The 19,975-nt window shown below is 33.3% G+C and overlaps 1 protein-coding gene across 3 annotated transcripts in view; it reads left to right on the top strand.

Moving 5' to 3' along the window:
* Positions 1 to 19,975, top strand: part of LOC149794928 (uncharacterized) — a 137,691-nt gene that overhangs the window by 75,390 nt on the left and 42,326 nt on the right. For all 3 annotated transcript variants that reach the window (XR_016422214.1, XR_016422213.1, XM_089964568.1), the window contains 2 exons: positions 1,763 to 1,851; positions 16,485 to 16,567. Coding sequence is in view for 1 of the 3 variants with exons in the window: in XM_089964568.1 (XP_089820694.1) it covers positions 1,763 to 1,851; positions 16,485 to 16,567 (172 nt within the window). In the remaining 2 variants the exon portion in view is untranslated. The remainder of the gene's footprint in view (positions 1 to 1,762; positions 1,852 to 16,484; positions 16,568 to 19,975) is intronic.

The raw sequence follows: 19,975 nt of genomic DNA, 5'->3' as shown, positions 1-19,975 counted from the left end.
TTGTTTACTCCTTTGATTATTGATGATCCAATGAGAAGAGATCTGTCTTTAACTTTTTGCTGATTTTGACAAGTGGATGCAGCATTGCTTGGAATGCAACTTCTTGATCTCCATGACTAGACTGACTGATAGTTTCGTGACTGCTGTATTTAGTATTTGTATTTCATTTAGCTTCATGCAGTGGGTAATTGGAAGTTGTCTTTCAAGCAATTCCTTTTGTACCTGAATTTGATGTTGAGTGAGACACATGATGGTCAGTGTTTACAGAATGTGCTTTAACTGAATTTTGGCTCTTCCCATCTAATACCTGTAGAACAGAGTCATCTTGTTTAATTGGTGAGGTTGTATCTGTTTGTGTGTATAATGATTTTTCTTTCATAGCTGGTTTTGGTATGGTCTGAGTGCCCTGACAGGCTCTTGTGTTTTGGTTCTTTGACATGTTTGTGTATGGTATTGTCTGGGTTTCCTGGCACACTATTTTTGCACCTGGTTTATCCATTTGAATGCTGTATAGACTTTGATTTTAGTGCAGAGTCCTGTTTTAACCTTTTTACTTTGGCCTGGAGATTACCTATCATTACTGGGGCTCCGAGTGGCTGAGTGGTCTAAAGCACTCTCCGTTACGGATCACTGCCATCTCACATCTATCTGCGTGGGTTTGAGTCTTGGGTTCGGCTAATGTGGGTATGTGAGAAAGCTTGCCAGTAGCTTCTCGTGGGTCGGTGGTTCTTTCCGCAGGTTTTCCGGGTTCTTCCTCTACCATTAATACTGGCCGCCATGTATAGCTTATCGTGTGCTGAAAAATGGCGTTAAACCCTACAACAACAACCTATCATTACTGAGCACTGCATGGAGGTGTAAGTCTGGTTATGGGTTCCATGGAACTCAAATGAATTTGTTTCAACTATCATAAACTGGGGTCCATGAGTTTCCTCCACATTGATTGCATTCAGGCTTAATTCATGTAAAGCTGTGTTGTTGTTGACTGGATTTTGAGATCTGTGGACTTCTGGGATGGGTGTTGAAGCCCTTGTCTGAGAGGTAATTAATTTCAAATTAGTGTTATCTACCATTTGCTGACAAGTGTTGTTAAAGTTATTTACCCATTATGTATAGCATGGCCCTTGTACATGAATTTTACCAGTTATGTATAGAGTTACCATACTGTGGCAAAATCTGTATCCATGGATTTATAGATCAGTCCCTTATATGAGTGTCCCTGCTGGAAGTATAGATTCTCATCCAAGAATTTTCTGATTGTTGGAATTTTGTTTGAGTCAGCTGTGATTGTTATACTCTGCATATTATGTTGGATTTTAAGAAAATTTTGAACTGAAGAGGAAGAGTCAGTGATGTTTGATTCTGGTGCCACACAATCTTGGTAGGTTGAGTGTGTCTATATTCTTTATATCATTTAAAAGATCCTCTTGGGTAAATCCTGAAAATGAACCTGATGAATCTGATTTTAAAAATGAGTAGATCCACTGAGAAAGTGAAGAAATGGCCATATTGTTTTTACTGTTCTTTTGTCTGAACATGCAGACTTGCAAATCTTTACTTATATCCACAGATTGAGCTTACTAAGTTACCCTGACACTTTATGCACTGCCTAAATTAGTTGCTGGTAGCACTTAGAAGTTGTATATTTTCTTCTGTACAGCTGTATTTCCGAATGTTTCAGAAGCTGATTAACAGTCTCATACTATGATGGTCATTTTTTTTTCTCCATTCGTTTAAATTTTTGTTGTTTATATTTAAACAGGGATGAAAATATCTTGAAGGAATGGAGGGATGAGTCTAAAAGGATGCAACGCAAGAAGGCTTTTGAAACTTTAAGGAAAGGAACAAAAGGTAAATAAATTATATTGATTACCATGGTACAAAATAGAACAAAATCTGAATAAAAACTGGAATTAATAACATGAAAATTGTTATTTATGAGTGATATATGAGGAAAAATGCTCCTCCTATTCATAAATTCCAGTTTAATGGTATGACCCTGCATGTAATGTGTGTTCATTCAGTGTTTAATTTGCTTTACTCCAGAATGGTTTCTATAGCAACCACATCGGAAACCTAATTTCAACATCATGTCAACAATGGCTGATGAGTTTTCGATCAGACTTTGTAGAAAATTTCCTCAACAAACTTTTTATCAATGTTGTATCTGGATAGTGCTTGCATTCTAATAACAATAAGATGGAGAAACATTTTCTGCTTCTCAAGATTAGCCAAGTCAGATTAAATGTAACATTTAGGAAAACCTTGAAAGGATTGTTCCTAATGAGATATTTTACAAATTTAACCTGTTTTGGGTAGCTTCACTACATGGTCTTAAAATAAATAACAAAAAAGTGTATGAAGCAACAAGCTTTGTAAAATTCAACAGATTATTTATTTCTTTTGTTATGTATAATAATAATAATAATAATAATAATAATAATGAGGACTTTGTATAGTGCCTAATCTTTAGAAGCTCTAAGCACTTTACAACATTATACAACACCCATAAGATAAAATACATATAATGATATGATTACAAAAACAAACACCATGAAATTAGAAAACATCAAAAAACATGCTGAGAATATTTAAGGTAGGAAACATTATTAGGTCTTTAAGTTTGTTCTTGCAGTCAAAATAAGTGAGAGTTTTGAGAGCTCTCTTGAATGTGATCACTGTGTCTTTGTGTCTAAGTTCAGTGGGGAATTCATTCCACGTTGCTGGGCCCTGGTATGCAAAAAGAATGCTGTCCATATAACTTTGTTTTCATAGTGGGAATAATGAGTATACGATTGTCAGAAGAGGAGCATAAGCATCTTGCTGGTGTGAACACATGGGTGAGGTCAGATAGGTATGTTGGACTCGAGTCTGACAGTGAAACTTAGCACAGAGAACAAATTTTGTGCTTGATTCTGGATCGATTGGATAACCAGTGTAGGGTACAGAGTAGCGAGAGGTGTGCTCTCATCGTGGTACTCTAAGTTTGATCCAAGCAGCTGTGTTTTGAACTTTTTGAAGTTTCTGGAGCAGATATTAAGATGAACCAGACAGAATTGAGTTACAGTAGTCCAGTCTTGAAAGTACTAATAAACACACAAGTGTTTTAGTGGCATCAGCTGAAAGATATTTGCAAATTGAGCTGATGTGTCTCAGCTCAAGATATGCAGCCTTGCATATGTTCATGACATGTTGGTGCAATGTGAGAGTACTGTCCAGAGTAACACATAGGTTTCGTACTGACTGTGAGAATTTGATGTTGGTGTTGCTGATATTTATTGTTTGAGGTAAAGGATGTGAATGAGAAAGTCTTTGTGTTGTGATCAGAATGGCTCAGTTTTATGTATGTGTAATTTAATCATTTGTTTGTTAGTTTTAAATTTGTTTATTCCATTTTATGCTATTGTAATGTAACTTTGTTTACTGGATTTGATATTGTCCAGAATTGAGTTTAGTTCTGTTTGACCCGACATTTTTTATTTCATTGATAAACACCTAATAATAGAAACACTGTATCTAGTCTCTGACCTTGATTCAGAACCAGTGAGTAGGAAATATTAAGTGACATCAAGGCCATACCTGGACGACATGATAATTATCATGTAATGAACTTCTGTTCCTTCTGGAAAGATGAACTCTTGACCCCCATCTGGGCATCTGTTTTGCATTTTTGTTTGTTTTATAACTCATGATAAGAATTCAGTCAGTCATGCCTTAACACTTGAAAAGTCAAGTGGTTTCATATTTTGACCAGTTTGGGCTAATTTTTTATTTTTCTTCAAATTATTTTGAATTCAAGTGGTTCTTTTCCCCAGAAATGCAAATTCTTGGACAAAGACATTCACTGAAGTTTATATGGAATTCAAAATTGGAATAATATTTTCTGTGATTCAACAAGAAACTGTTGAGACAGGTTACAACAGATGTCATCATCTTCCATTTTGGATTTCATTGGGATTCAAACTCAGTTTCATTCAGGACTTTTTATTACTAGGACTTCTACTTTTTAATTCTTGGATTATTTTTGGATTTTATTCATAAAACCGTATTGCTCATTTTTCACTTGATATGCTAGGGAAATAAATTATTTGTTAAATTTTGTTACATTTTACAAAGCTTGTTGTCTTCACTCTTTCCTGTTACTTTTTGTAAGAACATAGACTTGTAACACTTTGAATACAAAGTGAAAATATGAAAAAATGACCAAATGGTATTTTGAATTAAGTCCCAAATAATCCTTGAATTTGTAACAGACATATGCCCTAGTAATTAAAGTTCTGGATAAAATTTAGTGGAAACCCAAATTAAATCCAGTGGTGAAGGTGTTGATGTGCCTGTGGTGGCCAATATAATGCTGATCTTCCAACAGTCTGTTGTTGGATCACAATAATACCATCCAAGAATTGAATCCTTATTTGAAATTTAGCAATAAATCCTAGTTTCTGTTACCAAAAATGGCTTGTTTTGAAGAGCACTCTGCATTTCTGGTGAATAAATAATTTTAATAAATTAATTCCAGCCCAAATGAATTTCTGGACACAACAGTAATACAGTTGATTCTGCTAAGATCTGAAAGCATGAATTAATCAATCTTGACAGTAACAATATAGTCCTCTACCTGACCTCAGTTCACAATTAGCATTTTCTGTATTGAACAAAATATTAATAGAAAATAACCTAGAAACTTCTTAATGTTTACAAAGTAAAATCTTAGTTATAATTAGAAGGTCTGTTACTAAAATTGTAACATAGAATGTGGAATATATCAGGTAGGCTAGGTATATTTATAGTGAAATTACAATAACCTAGACCCAGGCCTAAATAAATGTTTACTTCTATTAATAATTTATGTACAGAATAAAACAGATGAATGATTTAGGTCAAGTAGAGAATGAACTTGATTTTGGACAAGATCAAGTCCAACATACAATGTTACATTACAGTAGCATATAATGAAATATAATTTTTTTATAAAAATAACAAAATATACAAATCAAATATACATAACACAACTATGCAGAAAAACTATTATGAAACCGAGTGATCCAGATGTAATTAAACTTGATAGGAATGTTACTAATGTGTATACAGAGTGACTCTCCAAGCATTATATAGCTTCCATAGAAACCAGATGAAACACCCATTTTTGACTTTATCTTTGGATCACCTGCTTTGGATTTCACTGATATAACTTTATAACTTCAACCTGGACCTTAACTTGGTACCACAAACAAGTGATCTGATTGCTTGAAACTTCTTCATGACTTGTATTGACTAATCAAGTGTCTTACAACTAACTGACTAGTATTGACAAATCAAGTGTCTAAAGACTGACTTTTATTGACTAATCACATGTCTTATGACTGACTTGTTTAAACTAATAAAGTGTTTTAAGACTGACTTTTGTATGGACCAACCAAGTGTCTTAAAACTGACTTGTATTGAGTAATTAAATGTCTTGAGACTGACTTGTATTGATTAATCAAGTGTCTTACGACTGACTTGTATTGATAAATCAAGTGTCTTAAGACTGACTTGTATTGACTAATCAAGTATTCTAAAACTGACTAATTGACTAATCAAGTCTTAAGTCTGAATTGTATTGATTAATTAAGTGTCTTAAGTCAAGACTTAGATTTAACAATAATGTTAGTGGAATAAGGTACTGATCTAGTTTTGGTTGAATTTGGTAGGAATGTTCCAGTGAGGCTGAGCAGCGTAGAGTCTTAAATATTTTTGTTTAGTTCATACAGGCATGGCTATATAAAGCATAATATAGGTTTTAAATATATATGTCACTAAGTTAAAATGGCCCAAACATTAAATGATTTCTCGTTAGCTGCGGAACATATTTTGACCAAATTTTATCTCTGAAATTTGTTTTCACTGTGTCAATATACCAATCATAGTTTGCTTAGGTGTGCATCACAAATTATGTATGTATCTATGTTTCAGTGAATTTTAATTAGGCATCTATAAATGTACAGTAATACCTTGTGCATTCGCGTTTCTGGATTCGTGAATTCATGGATTCGCAAAATTTTCATTGGTACCCTCTATGTACATGTTTTCTTTATTTTATTGAATTGTACCTTTGTTATATGACTTCTGTGACATATGAAGTTTACCTAGTTTACCTTCCTGACAATGACAAAGAAAACGTCAGTCATTAAGTTTACAGTCCCATTCGTTACTTGGTTTTATCTTCCTGTGAGTGCAGAAGAAAACGGCAGCCAATGAATTAGTATAGGGGTAATATTGGTATACGTGTACCATACTGAAAATGCGCTAGTGTGGCAAATACCCATTAGGCGATACTGTACTCTATTTTTACGTCAACCATTTATTTCTCTTTTTAAGGGTAATGTATAAAGCCAACTTTTAAATGAAATTAAAGTGCTTTGGGAGCATGATTTGGGTCATATTTAGGGTTTAAACCCTAGAAATAAGCATTTATTAGCATTTTTAGTGACTTGTACCAAACATTCGCGAGTCCTCCTGATCCACGACTGGTTCTGGAACCTAACCTCGCGAATGTTCGAGGTATTACTGTAGATAAAATTACTGTTTTCAGTCTCAACACCATTTGTATTACAATGTAGAGCAACACCACTCATTCAATACAGGCTGAGAAAGAGTGGTCTGTGTATATGTAATCCACAGTGTTGTTCCTAAACTGTTTATAAATGACTGAGCAGTTGTAGTAGCTGACGCATGACACAGGTAAACAAACATCATCTGCATTATCTAGTTTTCATCAAATTTAGTTTAATATCTACTTTATGTCTGTCTGTTTTACCCATGACAGACATCCAGATTTGAATAGGAATATCTTTGAGGTTCACTTTAAACGAGATTTTATTGATGAATGATACCAGGCCTCCTTGTGTAACAATAATGTGATTGGCTGAGCATTTTATATAAAATTTTATGTAACAACAAATATGATTGGCTGAGCATTTTTGGATCATATTTATTTTATGTAACAACAAACTGTGATTGGCTGAGCATTTTTGGATGATATTTATTTTATGTAAGAAAAAATATGATTGGCTGATCCTTATTGTGGATGACATTTCTTTCATTGCTGTGGAAGTATTTATTTTGATAAATAGACAAAGTGCCAGGATAAAAAGTCACAGTTTGAAATATAATCATATTAGTGGACATATGGAACAAAAGGTCACCACTATTAATGATTACAGTAAACTGATGGCTTCACTGTAATAGGGGTAGTATTTAGTTCTTTAGGGGCCCTTAGTGGCTGAGTGGTCTAAAGCGCTCTCCGTCACAGATCACTGCCATCTCACCTATGTCTGCGTGGGTTCGAGTCTCAGGCTTGGACAATGTGGATATGTGAGAAAGCTTGCCAGTAGCTTCTCGTGGGTCGGTGGTTCTTTCCGGGGTTTTCTCGGGTTCTTCCTCCACCATTAATACTGGCCGCCATGTATAGCCTATCTTGTGCTGAAAAGTGGCATTAAAACCCTATAACAACAACAACAACATTTAGTTCTTGAGATCCTACGGGCTAATTGTTAAACAAACAAATAACATTGAGATCATTGAGTTTCATTTAAGGCCTCTGCTTGACAGGGAAATTTAAAACAAACATATAACATTTGAGATCAATATCAGTTATAAAATTAATAACATCATCACCGTCTTCATTTAACAATTTTGCATTTTCATTAAAATCTTTAAGTATATTACAACATCACTGATCATCAACGGATGGTGCTACTAAATACAACATATCCCACTTGAACCATCTCATTATTAAGTTGAGTAACAATTCAGTTTTACCCGATCTGGACGGACCTATTATCATCATTCTGATGGTATTTGGTAACGCAGCACGATGCTTGACTGTTTCTTGCTTTCATGTCGCTGAGAAATCAATAACATCCATGTTATACAAGTATAATAAATAATATGGATTTATGTATGCAGAGCATCCACATCCACAAGTGTATTAACAACAATAATAACAAAAAATAAAAAGCGTGCACTTAGAGGTAAATGTGTAAAATGTGGCACAAATAAATAAAAAATTATCTCCCTTGACAAATCAAGGAAAATTGGTGGTGATATCGCTACTTTATTAGGAGGAGCATCATGGGCTAAATACCCAGGAGAAAATCATTTTCCAGGGTGTAATTATTGTGGTCATGGAACCTGACTTGATATCCAACTTGACGAGCGAAATCAACCAAGACCTGGGGAGTATCCAATAAACACAGTTGATAAAGCATGTCACATTCAATTGATATAGCTTATAAAAGTAAAGATTTAGAACAATGACATATTGCAGATGTAAAGTTAATTTATGCATTAAATTCTATAAAAAATAAATCTTTCAGAAAATCATTTGCTAATTGGTTGGTAAGATCTGTGATGAAAGGTAAATTATTATTTGGAGCTGGTAATTAATCAACTGATTATTATAAAATAATAGAATCAATTTATTGGAAAGGTTGAGCAGTGATTAGTAAACTCGAATATGCAGCCAATATTACACATTCTATTGTTGCAAAATAGTTAGCATGACAGGCACTATAGCAAATTTATCTAAACCACCTAAGCAAATTCAGCATGCACATTTTGATGTCAGCACTCCTAATGAAATTCATCAGATATTTTGTTTTTACTACATGATACTATTAAAATTGGTAGATGTCAATCAAGTACATAAAAATACGCATTGACTGTCGTTGACATTGCAAGTTGATATAAAGAAGCAGAGCCGTTATTAGCTAAAGCAACAAAGAAGTTTCTTCTGTTTATGAACGAATTTATCAACAAGGACCTTTACAACTATTACAGGTTGATCCTGGTAAGGAATTTCTTGGTGCAGTTTCATCATTGATGAAGCAACACAATGTCAAAATCAGACGAAGACATACAATTCTGCAATTCATTTTGATTTGGCAATTGTTGAATGATTTAATCGAACACTTGCTGAGCAGTTATTTGGATATCAATATGCAAGGGAAATAATTAAGAAATATATGAGATCTCGTGAATGGGTTGCAAGATTACCAAGTGTGATAGCTGCATTTAATAATGCAATTACTTGAACAACTGCTATGAAACCTATTAATGCAATTACAAAAAAACATACCAATACAACAACATGAATTTTCAAAACAAACAGTGTTAGGTAATGTGACTGTAAGATATTTATATGAACCCGGTGAACTTAAAGGCAGTAAAAAAAGAGTGACTGATTCTATTTGGAGTATTACAACACATAAAATTTCTAGCCTGATAAGATCCACAGGTAGACCTGCAATCTACAGATTATATTCAACTGCTTCTCAACATGGATTTGTACGTGAGCAATTACAAGTAATTTCTGAAGACACACAATTACCACTGCGTTCATTTTTGTACACTCGCACCTCGACATCGATTACACTCGAGACAGGTCAGCATTACATTTTTGCATGTATGACCAAGACTAATATTAATTCTGTCTACAGTGAATTGTCTTGGATTATTTTTTCAATACTGCCACAACATTACTGCGTTACAGCTCGCACTGTGATTATTCTATTATTGTTTCAATGTCATGATAAATTCAGCATTGAGATCAAAGGCGTGTTTATTTTTTGTCACATTGTTTATAATTTTTTTCTTGCTACATCATTGCCATTGCAGGCATTTTGTTCATTATTATTTTATTTCATGCATTATTTCCCATTGAATTTTATTAGGTTTTAGTCTGATTAATTTCTTACACTCTCTTAACTCTGGATCAAATGCTGTATGATCATCAGTTATTTCTTCATAATAATCTGCAAAATTCTTTAACCATTCATGTGGAGACAATCCAAAAAATTGTGGTGGTTGACATGATTACCACACATTATTACAGCAGTATTTTTTGTCAATAACCAGTCAAGAAATATTTTAACGTTTCTAATGAAACGGTGCATGTTTTATCCCAAATAATAATTCTTGGAATATATTTCTCTCCCATTCATTCAGGAGTCCATTTATCTCCCTTCCATCGAAAGAATTTGTGTTAAGTACATGATTTAATATTTCTTTCTCTCATTTCTCTTGCGAGTCTGTGTGTAAGTGTTAATACAACTATTTCTGAACAACTGTTCAAGAATAATTTGATCCCACAAGTTGTTTTAACTAAACCTCCAGGCCCATTGAGATAAACTGTTTTATGTCTAGCTACTGGATCAAACACCGATGGTGCAGATGATAATTTTGATATTTGATTTTTTTTGTAATAAATATCCTTAATTTCAACGTCAGAGGATTCAGAATAATTAAGTATATTTTCTTGTTTTATTTTCCATTCACCCCATGAAACACAAGTGCTGATATGTAGTTGTTCTAGCAATCTTGTATTCTTGTTGATATAAAATGAATCTGTAGCAACTTGGACAACGAACTTGGAAACCCTATTTATTGTTTATAACAGATTTATGGAAACATACGTGAGCATTGAAGAGTTTAAATGAGTAAACTGAAGTGACTCACCATCCATATAACTCACAATTGTACCTATGGGTAATTTAGTTCTGTCTGATAAATTAACATCACTTCGACTTACAAATGTATTTCTATGCGTTGTATCAGCAGTGATAAAATCTAGTTCGGCATCATCTGTAATCAATCTTGTTCAATGTCTTTTATGATCATATGATCCTTCTTGGGTGAATTTACTGATTATTTTTCTGCCAGGATATTTTGTGATTTTATTTTCAAAATCAGTCATATCAGGATTTTCATCATCGGAATATTTCTAATGCTGTGGTAACCAAACTTGTTTTTGTGAAAGATACGATATAATTACTTCACTTTAACTTACATTTTGGACGATATCATTATCTTTACATAGAGCATATACTGTAATAAAACTTTTGGTGCCAACATTTTTTCTGAAAAATGTTTGCCAAACCAGACATTACAAATCAGATGAAGATTTTCAGCAAACTTAAATGACTCGATACAAGCGAATCCAGTCAGGTCAAAATCCGGTAATGGTCCATTTATCGATACTCTGGTCATCTCGTATGTGAGATGTCCGAATCGCTTAAAATAATTAGAACACTCTCCCATAATAAGAAAACTTATGGGATAACATGCAACCATATCAACTGAAATAACATCCCTGTAATCGTAGTTAGTATTCCATAATCCACTGTGTCCGTATTCGATGCAACTGCATTGTATTTCTTCAAGAAAATCCAATCATGATGGTTTTCACAAATTTATTTCTCTAGCAAAATGAGCAGCAACTGAAGGAACGGTAAAACAATTACTCAGTAAATCTTCAGGATTGTCATGAGTGTATTTCAAAGCAAGATTCTTCATTTCTTCATGGAGAGATTCTGTGTGATAAATATCTCCATTAGGTTGTACAAACTGATCATAGTTTCCAATATCAGAACATTGAAACAGCCACATGAAACAGGATCATTCTTGCTTATTTCATTAATAAAATCAATTATATCTTGGTAAAATTTAACAGCTCAATTTTATGGTGTTACTGCATTAGTCCATGCTTGTACATTATGATCAATAATTTCAATCGAAGCTCCTTTTGATTTATACTTTGATTTGTATAAAATCATTCCAGTTATTATTCTTACTGTTATCAGGAATTGTAATTTCTTTCCTAATTCAGTGATGCCTCTGATATATGCTCCAGTATCTTTAACTATTTCTCCCCATTTGTTTATTATTTTTACATCTTTTGTCCATTAAACCGCTTCAACATATCGTGTTTGTAAAATGTTCCGTTACTTGGTCGGCTACACAATTTAGTTTGGAAAATTTCATTGGTTTTAGATTATTAACACTGGGTTTATCAATAATCGGATAATTTCCATAAATAACCATGGTTGCAGGATACGTTCTTTCATAATGCGGTTGGTCAATACCAGTCAGCATTCCTGGTTTGGAATTTTTACTTAATACGGCAGTATTTTTGTTATGAAGGACATGGTCACATTTGTCATGATAATCCAAGTATCATTGTTTGTTTCTGCTAATACAATAAACTTTACTCTGAAAAAATGTCTTCGATTGTTGAGATAATTAATAATCGTCACTGCTCTTTTGTCATTCATTGTAGCATAAATAACACCATCATGTTGCATATGATTTTGAACCTTGACCACACATGAGATGCACTATCCTTGTTCAGTTTGTTTTTGGCATCATGAATAGTATTAATCATACTTTTATTTGTCGGATCAACCAGAGCTCACATCGGTAAGTCAGGGGATATTCTGTCATAATTAAATTTATCTTTAGAAGGCTTTATCTTAATCTCTGTTAATTCTTCCATATTATAATTAAGACAAGTATATATTTAAATTTAATTATTGTGTATATATAATGATTCAAACAAAAAAAATAAATGCAGATGGCTTATGATAGGTTCTACAAATCCCTGTGACAAATCCTTTGTAAATGAATTCTGCGGATATCATTTGTAAAGTGTACGGAGAGGGAGTTTAGGACTGAAACCATGTTTCAAGTGTGGTGTTGGAGATAGAGGAGAAACGTAGTAGTGTTTGCAATGTGGCAGTAAAAAATACAGAGAGCTCAAAAGATATTACGATAAAAAAAATAACAATGACAATGATGATAAACTTATAAAACATATGAAAAATTATCTAGCTAGATTTTAAAAATAATAATTTAGACAAATCATTATTTAAACAATTAATATTATTATACAACTGGAGCAAAAAGAATTTATTAGACAGCCTATCATAACGAATTATGAAGCAGCCCTTGATGGTATCATGAGGGACTGTCGACTAAAAAAACAGTCAGTCATATTAATAATTTTGGTTATCTTATATTCAGTACCAGGAGAAATAAAATATCTTTGTCAAAATTTATTTTTGAATATTTCAATAGATTAATCAAAGACGGACTTGTGATCAATCATATTGACTCAAATCACCCCAAAAAATAATTTATACAATTTGCAAGCTGTTACACAAATTCAGAATTGCAGATTTGGAAATACTGATTCTGATAATAAGAGTGCAAGATTATTTGTATCTATGAATGTAGAGACAGGCAAACAAATTAGAATTTTAATCAATATATGCAGCTGGAAAATATTTTGATATTTGCAGGTTTTCAATACATTCTGTCACAAATAATATGACCAAATCGGCTTTTTTGAAAAAGTATAAACAAAAGATAATTTTTCAGTATTATTGCAGGAAGATGACTCTGTCAAACTAAGATATATCTGGTAGTTGCTGCTAATACTATATTACTATTTATGTAAATTTTTGTGTCACATTCTACATCACTATATACAACTGATCATTCTGAGACGTATATCATTGGGGGGAACGTGCAAAATTAGTATATATATATATATATATATATATATATATATATATATATATATATATATATAAATTATGCAAGCTGTGCCAGTCACAAAATATTCTATCATATTAGGACAATTATTATTTATATATAGTAATTCTCCCAAATTAACAATGCTGCAATGTGTGGGGGTATCTTTGTATTGGTGAAATATCAAGGTAGAACAGTTATTTAACTAATCTGAAGCTTTTATCGTTGGTGTGAGAAGTATATAACTAACTTTTCAGTATTGTTGAAGTTAGATAACTCTGTCAAGCTAAGCTCTCTCCGGCAGAGTAATTCGGTAGTTATTTTGTTTGTAACTGCATAATCTCAGAATATTTTTTGTGTATTATCGTAAACTGGTTATACAAATATGGAATAAGTTAACTATCTATGTGATAATGAACACAAAGAAGTTTAAGAAAATACTTCACATACCTTGCTCACTCCAGACTGACTGAGAGGTAGCAATTCTGTGCCTTTCATAGCCCACGCAGAGTAATTCTGGAAATCCCTGTCTTTTGCATGGACAAATGTTTCAGAATGTTCCAGAAGAATCATGGGACTGAGTTATTTTGGAAATCCCCATCTGGAAATCCCTGTCATTTGCGTGGGCGTTATTGTGACTTAGAAGGCATAGAATCGCTACCTCTCAGTCAGTCTGGGAGTGAATTCTGGAGTGAGCAAGGTAAGTGAAGTATTTATTTAGTAATCTAGAGGTTATGTTTGCGCTATATTACATAATTGTATTATATCGTCTTGGTTGAGGAATACAATATATATATATAATGAACTACGAAAATATTAATTGTATTATTTCTGAAATCAAACAATTAAAACGTGACGTTATAAAAATATCTGATGAACTAAATCCTGAAAAAATAATTTTTGATTTTGAATCAATACAAAAAAAATTTGAAAATAAATACAAACTATCCACAGGATACAGATTAGTGAAGCTAATTCAGCAAGCTATGTTTCAATCTTTGGCTGCGGTGGAGGAAACGGAAGTTGATAAATTTTTCTCGCTTTCACGCACGATTGAAAAAATAAAAAAAAAATTAGATCAGAATTGTCTCACAAATACAAAAGGAAAAAGATTATAAGTACCGGTACATGTGTTAGACAATTAAAAAAGATTATGTCAGATTGTGAAAATGAAAATGCCGTCAGTGACTGTAGTAGTGAAAGTACTGATTGTGTCTAAGAGAAAATAAACAATCAACAACTGTAATTTTATTTCCATTCATGCTGAGTTCACCTGTCATTGTATCACTGGTAGATTGTAAAAGATTAGCAACACTTCTTGCAATTTCATTTCTAGTAGTTGTGATTGATACACTTGAGCCCCTGATTCTACCGCTGTCAGTAAATACTGGAATATTATCCATATTAGCATTGAGAACTCTACGAACTATATCATTCCATTTAATATTACTCGTCTTTAAAACGCCGTATCTATCCTGAAAAATAACAACTTCATCTCAGTCAACTCCAGAGAGGTTAATAATATTGGCAAGTTCATCTTTAGTTGCATAATTCAACAAATTGATATCATTTTTTCTTCTTGTATACTTGTGCATGACTTTATGAGGTGATTTGGTTGATTTTGATATAGCGTCAAGTAGAGCAATTGCTTCACGACCGCATATTGGCAGATCGGTTATTGTTTGCATTGGTAATGTTGAATACCAGACTGGAGTTTTTACTGTGTTTACCTTATTTATAATTCTTTTGGCAAAGCCAACCCATACAAGTAAAAATAAATAATTCCACTTGGATCTATCGCTTGTGCAACCCAGTGTGTTCCTGGACCAGAACTGTTATCAAGATTAATGATACCTGTTTCAACGTGGTTTGTTCATTCTGGTAATTGATCACACATAAAAACACCTCAAAAATGTTTAACGCTGTTTTTGATTGTTTGGCACTGTTGAAATGTTTATGTTGACGTTCAGTTAGCGATAATCTTTTTGACCACTTGTGATCTGATCTTGCTTTAGTGATATTTTCATTCCACAGTTCTTTGATAAAATCATCTTTAAATGTATTAATCAGTTCAGTATTTTCTTTTCTTACTTTAGGTTTAGGTGCAAGATCTTGTTTTACATTGGCTTGTTCAGTATGAACTTCACTAATACCTTCAAGTATTATTTCACCTACAGGAGGAGGTTGAGCGGCAGCTATCTCTGCGGGAAGATCTCGTAAAATCTTTTTCATTTGTTTGGTTCTTCTCGCTATTTTTTCAGTTTGCTCAGCGGATTGTCTTACCGGCCCAAGAAGACCTTCAGTAGCTGTTGCAACTCTTTCAGTTACTTTCATGACGGGCTTAAATAACTGTTCTGTACCTTCTGTGTATTCAGCCTGATATTCTTGACGTTCTTGTAATTTTTGTTTGACAGAATCACAAACAGGAAGAAATTTCTTTATTGCTTCTAGTCACTCTTGAGCTAACCTAGCAGTGTAGGATTCTTTAGCTGGTGATATTATTTTATCAGTGGTGATTTAATTACCTGCACGGATTTATAACAATAAATTTACATGACCCCCAATCACGATACCATATAGATCTTGATAAAATATTTGGTTGAGAGACTGATTTAATTACTCATACATTTTATAGCACCAGAAGAGCAGAAGAGGTGAATGAGCTCAGTGGAATGTCCTGCGGTAAACAAAAGGCGCATACATATTTTGAAAAACACTAACGACAAAATAAACTAACCCAATTAGAGAAACTCTCGGTAAGATAGAGGCTTCGGTTTGGTGTTATTGACCTTTTATTTATAATTTTCATAGGAAGCTTTATTTTTCAAAAATGACATTCCAGCAAAATTAAGCTCATTTCACCTCTTCTGCTGTTCAAAATTCAAAGTGTGACTTTATATCCTGGGAAATTTTTATCCTGCAAGTCTTTAATAATAGTGGAAATTTAAATTGTGCCTTTTCATCGTTGACTTTTGGTACTAGAAGTCTCAAATAATAGTGGGAATTCAGATTGTGCCTTTCTGTCTTTGACTTTTTATCCTGTGACTTTCTATCCTCCATTCATTTATTTGGGTGTGATCACTTTTTATACTTAGAAGTCACATCAGCAATACCTTTTTTCATTGTAGAATACCCAGATACAGCCACAGAGGCTCCATTCGGAATTGATGAAGATCATCTGCGGATACCAAGCAATGAAGAAAGGATAAAGGTATGTGTTTTTAAGCTGTTTTGATGATAACTTAAATTCGTATTTCTTTTTCTAATGACATTAACATTCATTCATCCAGCAGGGCTGAACAATTTTATTTCATCCACTGTCCAGGAAAAATAGTTTCAGAAAACTCACTGGTCTCACCTACCTTTCTACTTTCTATTTGTCCAAATTTCAATCTTTTGGTTTGATTTCATAAGATGTTTGCACAGTAACACATAGAAAACAAAATAAATTATGTATAGCATTCTTCAAAGGGCTTAATTCTTGAGTTTTGTTACTATCAGTGTATCTTATATACATTATTTCTTGCTCTGATATGTTAGTATCAGTACAGTCAGCAAGAATAGAAAGGAATTTGCTGGAATTGAGATTTTCCTTAACATTTTCATACAAGACTTAATCAGTTGATAGAAAGGATCTCTAGCACTGAATCTTTTCAATTAGGACGAAGTTCAACACTCTTCATTTCCTGGTACGCACACATTTCCAGGTCAGAAAATGGTTTTCTGTACAGGTGACACTCAATTTATGCTTCAAATGCATTCCTAAGGTTATGGCATATATTGAAAGTCATTTTCCATAGGATACTAGAAAGTTAATAAGATAATGGACAAATTATACCTCTATGTTTTAAATAGTGATTATTTATGTATAATTTCAAACAAATCAATGAATTTAATATGTAAATTAGCTGTGTGTAAGTCACTGTACATGGAAGCAGTGATGGCATAAAAACAAGCAAAATGGTGCAAATTGAATGTTGTATTTTTATTATTGATGGCATTAAAATGAAAGCACATAAATTGAATTGGCATATAGCGAGTGTCACCTGTTTTGGCCTAGGATGTCTTCAAGGCAGCTCTCACTTTTTTAATTCTCATTTCATTAAGTTTAAAAATGGTCTTTCCTAGTGAAGTATGAGCAATTCCAACTTCAGGTTTTTTTCTGCATGTGCTGGCTGGCATTTATTGTGTTACACAGATTTTATGAGGTCCAATATAATCCTGAGACTTGCTTAGTGGTCAAATCCTGATATGTTAAGTCCATGGACAAATACACAGGTTGAATTTCCAATCCATGATAGTTTGGAATGTTGTTGCATTATAACTCACTGCAAAACATCTTTCCTACAGAGTCGGTGAATTCTTGCATGTATAATTAACAACCCATTGTAGCTGAAAATTTATTTGTGTCATATTGGATATTTTTTGTTGCCTCAGAGTTACCAGAAAGTTATTTGTGTTGATTTGGAAATTTTTTGTTGCCTCAGAGTCTAGCTTAGGTTTGTTTGGAGAAATAGTTATCACAGATCCAGTAGCAGCTTTACATTTTATACTATATGGCCTTCATAAAAATAATAATTTAATAAACTCTCTGTCTCACTCACTCTCTCTCTCTCACTGCTCTGGTGGCCTGGTAGTTAGAGCATCCATTTCAGATGCGGAAGGTCATGGGTTTAATCCCCAGCCAAGTCATACCAAAGACTTATAAAAATGGTACTAACAGCTGCCTCGCTTGGCGCTCAGCATCAAGAGATTAGTGTTAGAATTGGCCGGCCTGGTGTCAGGATAATGTGATTGGGTGGGACAGCATACTACATGTCTGTGGCATGATGCCCCAGTGCTAGACATCACTGTTAACTGCCACATTGCAGACATCTTAGCGATATGACTGAAAAATTGTTAAAGCTTTGTTAAAAATCTAAATCACACACACACACACACACACACACACACACACACTTTTGCTACACAATTTATAGGCCTTACATTATATACAAGCCTGTTTTACTATTGTTACCAATTAGACCACTCTGGTGGCCTAGTGGTTAGAGTGTCCACCTCAGAAGCAGAAGGTCATGGGTTTGATCCCTGGCCAAGTCATACTTACAAAAATGGTACTAAGAGCTGCATCGCTAGGCGCTCAACAGTAAGAGGTTAGTTTTAGGACTGGTCATCCTGGTGACAGGATAATGTGACTGGGTGGTGAATACATGTTGGTGAGTACTTTTTTAGCAGAAGAGAATTATTAGGATGACATCAATTTTCCCCCCCAAAAAGTCTGTGCTGCATATTTAAAGTAGAAGATTCCTCCTCTATTTGCTTACTTTTAAATGAGTTTATCACTTTCTTTGACATGAATATTACCACATTATTCAAATTGCAAGCATTTTCTTTGACATGAATATTACTGCATTATTTCAGATTTTACAGTCATTTTCTTCCACATGAATATTACTGCATTATTCAAATTATACAAGCAGTTTCTTTGACATGAATATTAATGCATTATTCAAATTATACTATCTTTTTATTTTACATGGCTATTACTGCATTATTCAAATTAATACAAGCATTTTCTTTGACATGAATATTAATGCATTATTCAAATTATACAATCTTTTTATTTTACATGGCTATTACTGCATTATTCAGATTATACAAGCATTTTCTTTTCTTAGTCATTCCCAGAGCTCATAACACTCTGATTAATTTAGGAAACATTTAGCGACAGCTTATGATGACTGGCATCCATAAATAAATTAATTACTAGCTACAACTTCTATGTGTTGAGTCATTTTTTACAAACTGGCTAAAGATTTTCTCCTCTTTGTATTATACAAATGTTTCAGATTTTGCTTCAGCAATAACTACTGTAAATAGAATGTGAAATTTACCACTTCATTCATCTTTCTGGAATAAAATATTATATGTTTATCTTTTTAGTTCTGTTTGTAGCTTGGTGTTTGCATGTGTTCACAAGAAACAAAATTTGTAGACAAGATTGCATTGTCCAGATGGTTATAATTATTGTGACTACAGTGAATCAGTTAAGATGGCTATAATTATTGTGACTACAGTGAATCAGTTAAGATGGCTATACTTATTGTGAGCACAGTGAATCAGTTAAGATGGCTGTAATTATTGTGAGTACAGTGAATCAGTTAAGATGGCTATAATTATTGTGAGTACAGTGAATCAGTTAAGATGGCTGTAATTATTGTGAGTACAGTGAATCAGTTAAGATGGCTATAATTATTGTGAGTACAGTGAATCAGTTAAGATGGCTATAATTATTGTGAGTACAGTGAATCAGTTAAGATGGCTATAATTATTGTGACTACAGTGAATCAGTTAAGATGGCTGTAATTATTGTGAGCACAGTGAATCAGTTAAGATGGCTATAATTATTGTGACTACAGTGAATCAGTTAAGATGGCTATAATTATTGTGAGTACAGTGAATCAGTTAAGATGGCTATAATTATTGTGAGCACAGTGAATCAGTTAAGATGGCTGTAATTATTGTGAGTACAGTGAATCAGTTAAGATGGCTATAATTATTGTGAGTACAGTGAATCAGTTAAGATGGCTGTAATTATTGTGAGTACAGTGAATCAGTT

This window comes from Sinohyriopsis cumingii, chromosome 7, assembly GCF_028554795.1.
Source record: "Sinohyriopsis cumingii isolate HCF-2022 chromosome 7, ASM2855479v2, whole genome shotgun sequence".
NCBI lineage: Eukaryota > Metazoa > Mollusca > Bivalvia > Unionida > Unionidae > Sinohyriopsis > Sinohyriopsis cumingii.
The sequence above is the reverse complement of the archived record's forward strand: the minus strand, read 5'-3'. Positions and strand labels throughout refer to the sequence as shown.